At 40.1% G+C, this 10,417-nt stretch overlaps 1 protein-coding gene across 1 annotated transcript in view; it reads right to left on the bottom strand.

The window, feature by feature from the left end:
• Nucleotides 1-80: 80 nt before the first annotated feature.
• PAK1 (p21 (RAC1) activated kinase 1) overlaps nucleotides 81-10,417 on the bottom strand; it is a 59,293-nt gene continuing 48,956 nt past the window's right edge. Inside the window, exons 11-14 of the mRNA XM_007461715.1 lie at nucleotides 8,953-9,052; nucleotides 7,723-7,919; nucleotides 4,878-5,072; nucleotides 81-167 (exon numbers count right to left, since the gene is read on the bottom strand). Of these exons, the coding sequence (XP_007461777.1) occupies nucleotides 81-167; nucleotides 4,878-5,072; nucleotides 7,723-7,919; nucleotides 8,953-9,052 (579 nt within the window). The remainder of the gene's footprint in view (nucleotides 168-4,877; nucleotides 5,073-7,722; nucleotides 7,920-8,952; nucleotides 9,053-10,417) is intronic.

Raw genomic sequence — 10,417 nt, forward strand, 5'->3', positions numbered from 1 at the left:
GAGCGTCAGGGGCTGGAATTTCCGAAATGAGCATTTATTTCACAGAAGGCGTGGCACAATGAGGCTGGGATGACGTGGTTTTAGTGATTGTTCTTGGTTGCCTCCTTTGCTGCAGCAATCAGTGGAGTGAGGCTGGAGAGGGGCTTGGCAATCTTCAGGAACTGATGCTAAAGAGGAGAAAAAGAACAAAAGACACATGACAATTTACCATTCTTCCTCAGCAACCATTACAAGATGTTAAGGGCATCCATGTTTGCACAAGGTGCTGCCTGGAGAGCTTCAGATCATCATCCCCAAATTGAAGAATATCTTTAAAAGATAACATATCATTTTGGAGAACTGTTTGGCAGTATCTACCTACAGCTAAATACATGTCTATCCTATATCCCAGCAATTCCACTTCTAGATATATTTCCAAGAGAAATGAGCTTGTGAATCCACCAGAAGACACAAACAAAAATGCTCATAGCAGCTTTACTTATGACAGTCATAAATGAAAAGAACCCAAATGTCCAAGATAATGGAAGAATGAATAATATTATATTTATATAATACCACACAAAAATTACAGAGCAATAAAAAAGAATAAATAATTGATACACTAACAACAGGATGAATCCCACAGACATTATGTTGCATGAAAGAAGCCAGACACAAGAGAGTTCATATTGTATGATTCCATTTTATATTAGGTAAGACCAAACTATGGTGATAATCAGAATAATAATCAGCTCAGAGGGAAGGTTATTAATTGATCATGACCCAATGGTACATTGCAATACTGCATTTCAGGAGCATTGATCTAGGAATTTGTTGTTCTATCCTTGAATCTAGTAAGGCTAATTAACCCAGGAAGGACTTCAATGGCTTGGTTCTTTCCCAAACCACTTTCACTGGGCTGTACTTTGGGCCACACCCACAACTATTAAAGAAGACCATTTTGGAGAAAACACCATATGAATCCTATTTTTATGTTTTCAGTAAAAAACATTACGGAAAACGATTCTTTATGTAACTCAGAGCCTCTTAACTAAAAATGACTTTTCTTACATTTACTAGTGAAAAAGCTTTGTGTCTTGAGGATGTAGGATGTTTCTTCCATTTGATAAGAAACATAGGAACTAACATATTTCCTTTTCTATCCTCACTACCAGGAAACTAAGAACCAAATCTGATGTTTAAACAAAACTATTTAACTCAAATGATTAGCATATTTGATTCTTCTGCCATCCTCATAAGTCTCTTTTATTAATCATATTGTATATGTATATACACACACACATATAGACATATTTACACATATTCTTTGCTGGAAGTGCTTCAACTTCTTTTTGGACAGAGATAGGATATAAAGAGGTACTGAGAACAAGGAGTTACTATTACTACAAAAGGAATAGAAGATCTTGGCTAAATCATGAAAATATGAATTCAAACATAAAACCCTATGTATTTCTGTCCATATATGTGTTTTCACAGGAGGCAAAGATGTGAAGCTTTCATGATTTAAGACTCTGAAAGTCATGGTTTTGAATATTTACAATGTACAATAACAAATTAAAGAGTCAGTGTTCTCAGATCACATGTTTATACAACTCCCCTCCCAGCTGAGAAAGCAGCATGATCCAACACCCAACTGGGAGGCCTCAATTTCCTTCTCTGTGTAATGAACAAAGCAGACGAGATAAGCCCTAAGGTCTTTCAAGTTTTAACACTCTGAGCCAAGCAGTGGCCAAGAGCATACACACTTGAGAGCCAAACAGACATTGGTTGAAATCCTGGATCCACTGCTTATCAGCTACATAATCATGGAAAAGTTACTAAACACTTGAAACCTCAGTTGCCTCACCTGTTGAAATGGGAAAACAAGAATCTATTAACTCACAAGGTTATTAAAAAGAATAGATGAAAAAATATATAAAGTGCTTAGTGCCTAGAATGTGGTAAAAATTCAACATAATGCATTTATTAGTAGTTATATTATTATATCAGGAAGGAAACTCTAGAAGGCGTTCATCTTTAACTATATTTTAATACCTAATTAACAATATCATCTTGGGGCTTAGAACAGTATTTGCGCATTTCCCAAAGCTTAGGGTTTCCAGAACAAACCTCGTATAAGAGGCAAAGGATCCTATATTATACTGCCTGTTACAAGGGGGTTTTATTCCCAAAGGATGCTAGAAACTAATGGGTTACACTTGGCAGAACTCAGGTCTCATATCTAATAGACCAGTGCTCTGTAGTCAGTTACTCTGATTACAAAGAGGTGCTAAATATATACCAGAGGGTAACATTTCAATGAAGGTTTAAGCAATCCCATTTAATTCAACAAGTATTTTCTGAATACCTATATTTTATTGAAGTGTAGCTGATGTACAACGTTATATAAATTACAGGTGTACAATATAGTGATTCACAATTTTTTTTTTTTTTTTTGTGGTACACGGGCCTCTCACTGTTGTGGCCTCTCCCATTGCAGAGCACAGGCTCCGGACGCGCAGGCTCCGGACGCGCAGGCTCCGGACGCACAGGCTCCAGATGCACAGGCTCAGCGGCCATGGCTCACGGGCCCAGCCGCTCTGCGGCATGTGGGATATTCCTGGACCGGGGCACGAACCCGTATCCCCAGCATATCCCCCGCATCGGCAGGCAGACTCCCAACCACTGCGCCACCAGGAAAGCCCCACAATTTTTTTTAACATCTTTATTGGAGTATAATTGCTTTACAATGGTGTTAATTTCTGCTGTATAACAAAATGAATCAGCTATACATATACATATATCCCCATATCCCCTCCCTCTTGCGTCTGCCTCCCACCCTCCCTATGCCACCCCTCTAGGTGGACACAAAGCACTGAGCTGATCTCCCTGTGTGACGCAGCTGCTTCCCACTAGCAATCTGTGTTACATTTGGTAGTGTATATATGTCCATGCTACTCTCTCACTTCGCCCCAGCTTACCCTTCCCCCTCCCCGTGTCCTCAAGTCCATTCTCTATGTTTGCATCTTTATTCCTGTCCTGCCCCTAGGTTCTTCTGAACCATTTTTTTCTTAGATTCCATATATATGTGTTAGCATACGGTATTTGTTTTTCTCTGACTTACTTCACTTAGCACAGTATCCTCCAAGTCCATCCATGTTGTTATAAATGGCAAGATTTCATTCTTTTTATGGTTGAGTAGTATTTCACTGTATGGAATATTCTTTATCCATGCATCTGTTGATGGACACTTAGGTTGCTTCCATATCTTGGCAATTGTAAATAATGCTGCTATGAATATTGGGCTGCATGTATCTTGTCAAATTAGGGCTTTTGTTTCTTTCATATATATACCCAGGAGTGGAACAACTGGGTCATATGGTAGTTCTATTCTGAGTATTTTAAGAAACTTCCATACTGTTTTCCATACTGGCTGCACCAATTTACATTCCCACCAAGAATGTAGGAGGGTTCCCTTTTCTCCATACCCTCTTCAGCATTTATTATTTGTGTTCTTTTTGATGATGGCCATTCTGACAGATATGAGGTGACATCTCATTGTGGTTTTGATTTGCATTTCCCTGATGCTTAGCAATGTTGAGCATCTTTTCATGTGCCTGTTGACCATCTGCATTTCCTCTTTGGAGAAAGGTCTATTCAGGTCTTCTGCCCATTTTTTAACTGGGTTGTTTGGGGTTATTTTGCTGAGTTGTATGAGCTGTTTATATAGTTTGGATATTAACCCTTTATCAGTCATATCACTTGCACTGAATACCTATTTTGAGTCAGGTCTCAGGTATAAGAGGAGACAAGAGATTAATAAGATAGAAGTTATAATCTAGTAAGAAAGACTGAATTGTTCATAACTAACTTTAATGTGGTACAGTATGGTAGGTCCTGCCCTGCCCTGACCAGTTGCTCTTCGCCCTCATAATACAAAAGTAACTGACTATGAAAGCCTACAAATTAATCATTGTCATTAAGTTGCATGTGATACTTATTAAATCACCAGTTGGCACTGTAGTAAAATAACACTAGTAATGAGAAACTGTACCCGAGACATAAATGTTAAATACAAATAATGTGGTCAGCTAAAAGCAGTTTTTACAACCATATGAAATAATTATGCTGTAATTTCAGGATTAAGCTGGTGGAGTATAAAAGGCTTGGTAAACCCCCAGCTCCAGGTTCCCCACAGCCTGGCAGGATCTCACTCCAAACAAGCAGACTATATGGGATTTACCTGGCAGTCCAGTGGTTAAGACTCTGCACTTCCAGTGCAGGGGGCGTGGGTTCAATCCCTGGTCAGGGAACTAAGATCCTGCGTGCTGCGTGGTGCAGCCAAAAAATTTATAAATAAACAAACAAGGAGACTATCATCCCCACCATCTGAGAGGGTTTCCAATGAAGAAACTGTGGAGACTTGAAAAGCTGCACTAACTATCCTCTAAACTAATGCCCTCTGATATCCTTTACTGAAAATTTATCTTTTGAGCTTATCCCAATAAAATATAACTTGTATAAGATTTGAACATCAAAGAGTTTCTTCTCCATAAGACTCACTCAAACTCTGCCAGACTAATTCAGGCAGAACAAAACAGGCACCAAAGGAAGATACAAGCAAAGCTCAACAGGAGCTCAGAAAGTAACTCTATAAGATACAGCCTAGGAAAATGTACAGAGTTTTAATAGGCTGAAGAAGAGCCTAAGGGAATAACATGAGGAAAAAGGCCCAAGAGTAAAGATGAGGGAACTAGGAATACAAATTGAGCATGGGATGTGCTAGGAGAGAAGCTTAGTTCTATAACAGCCAGTACCTCACAGACAAAAATGAAGCAAAAAAAGCCTTGGTTTAGTGATTTCTCGCATTAGGTGCTTCCCTACATAGGGACAGTTACCTGCAATAGCTCTTTAGCTGAACCTCTCTTCTCCACATCCATTTCAAGACAGCGGTTCGGTACAAGGCCTGGCAATACAAACAGAGAATTGCCTTGGGCTCCAACTGAGGTTCTCTCTTGGTGCCCAGACAGGCCCTCTAGAAATATGGTCAGCTGCTTTCTGCCTTCAGAACACGAAGAGGCAGCTTTGGTATACTGGAAAGAATATGAGTTAAGGGTCAGGTTTAACATTTAAAAGCCATGTAACCAGGAGCAAAGCCAGTGAACTTCCAACTTCTTCATCTGTAAAACAGCGATGATAATACTGCCTACCTCACATGTCTGAAAAATACAACAAGATAGTATATTAAAAGCACTTTGTAAGCTTATGAAGTGTGTTACTGACCCAAGAGTTTATCATTATCCTTGATTATAGATCTAAATGGTTTATTATTCATTTAGCCTGATGATTTAAACATCTGCCCATTTGCCGAAGGAAATTATTCCTGGTGCCATCACTTCAGTCATCTAAAAACTCATCTCTTCTAGCAGGACAGAAATATATGTAAAGGAAGAGTTCTGTAAAGGAGCAACCTGTTTCACTGTTGCCATCCTGGTCCCCTAACGTGAAGTATCTCCTGGGAAAGGTAAAGAAAAACAGTCAAACTAAACCTTTTAAAGCACTCAGCACTTTAATTCATAAAGTGTTTACACAAATACTGTATCATTTAATGACCACAATAACTCTGGGTAATAGGCAGGGCAAGAATTATCATCCCCATTTCACAGATAAAGCCCAGAAACATAAGGAGATATGCCTGGAATCATGCTGTTTACACAAGTTCATGTCCTCTGACTCTACTCCCAGTCTTATTTCTGTCATGCCCTACTGATATCATTTTCAAGGCCACTCTAAGGTGGAAGAAGATGAGTGGCATGTGGAGCCACAGGGCAAAACTGGGGGCCGAGGGTAGAAACTACGAAGGCAGTTTTACTTTGGTACACTAAAGCACTTTTCAATAATCAGAGCTATCCAACTAAGATTAGATGACCGCCTATCAGTGACAATGCACAGGGAATTCCTGCACTGAATGGGAGGTTGGAATAAACAACAAAATGAAAGCAATAAAAATAACTCTCACCTTTGCCCATGATCAAAATTACCAACCTACTTGCATCTGTATTCACATACCCTGCTTTCCCTCTCCTATTACAACAGATAAATTGTGCATATTCTAATCTATGCTCTTTACTTCAGTACTCGATCCAACCCCCTTCATCTACTTAAGGACATCACTCCTACAGATGTCACTTCTCTCTTGAACATGACCATTTTCCTCTCCACTAGATCAGTCCCATCTGCACAAAAACATGCTATAATAATATTAAAAAAAAAAAAAAAAAAGGGACTTCCCTGGTGGCACAGTGGTTAAGAATCCACCTGCCAATGCAGGGTAGATGGGTTTGAGCCCTGGTCCGGAAAGATCCCACATGCTGCGGAGCAACTAAGCCTGTGTGCCACAACTACTGAGCCTGCACTCTAGAGCCCGTGAGCCACAACTACTGAGCCCGCATGCCACAACTACTGAAGCCTGCGCACCTAGAGCCTGTGCTCTGCAACAAGTGAAGCCACCACAATGAGAAGCCCACACACCACAACAAAGAGTAGCCCCCGCTCATTGCAACTAGAGAAAGCCCGTGTGCAGCAACAAAGACACAACACAGCCATAAACAAACCAACAAACAAACCCTCCCTCGACTCCACTTTAAGATATTGCTCCACTGTTACCTTAACAAAACTCCTTACCTTAAAGCAAAACTCCTTTAAAAGAAAACAACAATGAAAAGTAAAAACTAACTGCTTACACATGCCATCTCAACTTTGCCTACTGTGGTGAATTTACTCTAATTAGGCTTTCATTCCTATCACTCCAGTGAAACTGATTGTCAAAGTCATCAATAACCTTCACACTGGCAAATCTAATGATCACTTCTTAGCGTTATCTTAAATGCAACCTATCAGTCAGGTTTGACACAGTGATCCATCCTCCTTCTCGAAACACTCTGTCCTCTTGGCCTCCAGGACACTTCTCTCAGTTCTCCTACCTGGAAGGCTACTCACTGGCCACTTTGCTAGCTCCTCTAACCTGTAAACATGACAGTATCCCAGGTCTCAGTACTCTCCCTTCACCCCCTAGGTGAGTGATTTCATTATCAACTAGCTTTGATTTTTAAATAAACCAACTATATAATACCTGCTAATAAATTTATATTTAGAGTACTGACCTCTCACCCTTGAACTCTGAACTCTTATGCCCAATTCTACTCAGTATTTCCACTTGGATGTTTAATAAACATTTCAAATTAACACAGAACCCTGTCCACTCTGTTCACTCACTTCAGGGACACTGGCCTCCTTGGTTTTCCCTAGGATGTATCAAGCACGTTCTCAAAACAAGTTCTTTATATACTTGACACCTGGAAAACTCTTACGTCAGATTAATCTCATGGCTCACTACTTTATTTTCTTCAGATTTCTCCTCAAATAACTTATAAGAGAAGACTTCATTCTCTACCTAGAATAAAATAGCACACTTCTCCCTCCTTCCCCCCTTACTCTCTTAAGCCACTTACTCTGCTTTTTTTCACAGCTCTTATCTTCTGTTACTATATGTTAATTTATTATCAGTAGAACAGTTTCTTGCCCATGATAAGAACTCAAATAATCATTGAATAAATGAATGAATGACTGCTAATATACCTTTTCTTTAAGCATTTATACTTTAAATTGAACAGTACCTAGCTTTATCCAGAAAAGAGAAATCCAACAGCCCAAACATCTTGATATGGGCCTAGTAACACTCACTCTCAGAGGATTTTCATTAAGGTATGGGGGCTCCCCTTCAATCATTTCGATGGCCATGATGCCCAGGGACCAAATGTCAACCTTAGGCCCATAGGCCTTCCGTGTCACAACCTCTGGTGCCATCCAGTACGGTGTTCCCACCATAGTGCTCCGTTTGCTCTGCTCTGGGGTGATCTGGGCACAGAATCCAAAATCAGCTAGAAAAAGACAAGACAGAAAGGATTTATATGTAGGGTATGCCTTCTGTAAATATTGACTATGTGCCTACCCCTAGGTATCAAGCTCTGCCTGCATCATAGCCACTGCATCCCTTGTCTCTCCAAAGCTAGAATCACATAACTGCCACCTTCAGCTCTTAGCCTGTCTCCTGTTCAACCTTGAAGGAGGAACATAACGAATATCATCTCTGGCTTCCTTACCCCTCCTCAAACCAGAAGCACTAGGCATTAAAGTCCACGCCACCCCCATTGACCTTGATTACTTGCCCCAGTACTGCGTTCTTCTTGAAAATCATTCCCATACACCAGTATCTGGTAACTAGGTCCTTGTTTTATTTCCTGGGCATGAGTCCTGGACTTAAACCCTAATCACCTACAACTAGGCATGGCCCTACTTTAATAAGTTCCTCACCCTGTGCCCCAGGACAGAGACTGCTAACAGTCCTCCCATAAGCAGCCCATCCACCTGTGACACAACCTGTTTGTCTGGACTATTGGTCCTTACACATTTGAACAAAATGTTCTGCCTGCAGTTCATTCCCATTATACTGCAATTATATATTTATTTAATTATGAGGCCTTCAATAAGAAGGACTGTCTTCTTACCCATTTTTTTCATTCCCAGAGGGCCCAGCATACAACAGACATTTAATAAAAGTTTGCTGAATGAATGACTGAATGAAAGAAGTTACACTAAACTCTTTCTTCTAATTATGTATTTTGTGTTTCCCATACTAGATTGAGAACTACTTAAATACAGGCAAAAGTATCCTCAGCACCCATCACGGGTCCTAGCACATAGTGGGCATTCAGTAAATTTTTTTGGCTAAATGTATAAATGAGTGGGAAAAAAAAAGAAATGTCATACTATATAGTGCTGAGTAATATAAAGTGCCTGCATATCCAAGGAAATACAGATTCTCTGGTGAGTCTTGTAGCTACTCTTATATGATTATCATCCCAGAGGAGACAGGGTCCCACAGGGAAGAGAAGTATTACCACTCCTACTCACTTAGCTTGACAGAGCCATCCATTCCCAACAGGATGTTGTCACTCTTGATGTCTCTATGAATAACTTGGCTCGAATGCAGAAACTCCAAAGCCTGCAGGCACTATTGAAGTGGTGTGGGCAGAGGGAGAAAGAAAGGACATATAATATGAAGGCTTACAGAAAACTGCTAATACAACCTGCTCATTTGATGATAACAAAAGTGAGGCCCCAGTGAATAAAAAGACTTATTCCAAATAAGTGGAAGAGGTAGGTCTGGAACCTAGTCTCCTGTCTCCTAGCTAAGCATTCTTTTAACATTCCGTGCTGCCTATATCTTTCTTATAATATACTTGACCATACTGTATTATAACATAGCTTATAATAGTTTTCTTTAACTACGGGAGTGCCTCCAAAGTATTTTAGAGTTGTTTACAGAACATCAGCACCTTGACAAAGAACCCGAGGCAACAAAAAATAAATAAATACTGAGGAAGAATGCAAAGGATTTCGTAATGAAAAAACTGGAGGAAAGTGACAAATAAGAATCACATTTGGGAAACTAGACAAACGGAAATGATATTAGAAGCAGTGAACTTGGGAGGATAATCTTATTTTGGTGAGAGATAAATTTGTACTGTTTGGGGTATGCTGGGTTTTATATTCCTATAAAGAGTTGCAGACTAACATCCCGTAGGCCACTGCAGATGTGAATCTTGAGTTCTGTAGAGAGGCTGGACTTGAAATAAATGTTTAAAAGTCATTTGTGAAGAGGTGATTTTTTTTTTTCTTTTTAAGTTATGGTAATGGTTGGAACTGGCAAATGCTATAGGAGATAGAGGAGAAAGAAAAGAACCTTGGAAAACACCCAGACTTAGCAAGCAGAATAAGTAACACAGAGACTGAATGGAACAATGAAAATGCATGGTTCTGACAAACAATATTATTCTAGACAAATCTCTTACTCCCTCTGGACTACTGGCTATCCCCCAACTGTATAATGTGGGGATCAGAAAAGATACTCTCAGAGTTACTACTAAATCTACTAGTTTAAGTTCATAACCGAAAGCTAAAATTTTAGGGGCTTCCACTGATTAAAAAACACTAAAAATGCAAACCAATTAGAAGATACTATTTAAATATTCTCAACTTAATACTTCACTTTCTAAGAACATATCAATGGCTAAATTAAAAACAAACCAATATCCAGAAGCGGCTTTTCCCTGGAAAAGTATGACTTGCTTTCCTAAGGAGGCTAGAAACTTTGGCCTCTGGATGTAAAAAATTATGAACAGGGACTTCCCTGATGGCGCAGTGGTTGAGAGTCCGCCTGCCAATGCAGGGGACACGGGTCCATGTCCCGGTCCGGGAAGATCCCACATGCTGCGGAGTGGCTGGGCCCGTGAGCCATGGCCATTGAGCCTGCGCGTCCGGAGCCTGTGCTCCGCAACGGGAGAGGCCACAACAGTGAGAGGCCCGCGTACCGCAA

This window comes from Lipotes vexillifer, unplaced genomic scaffold (assembly GCF_000442215.2).
Source record: "Lipotes vexillifer unplaced genomic scaffold, Lipotes_vexillifer_v1.1 scaffold223, whole genome shotgun sequence".
Lineage (NCBI taxonomy): Eukaryota > Metazoa > Chordata > Mammalia > Artiodactyla > Lipotidae > Lipotes > Lipotes vexillifer.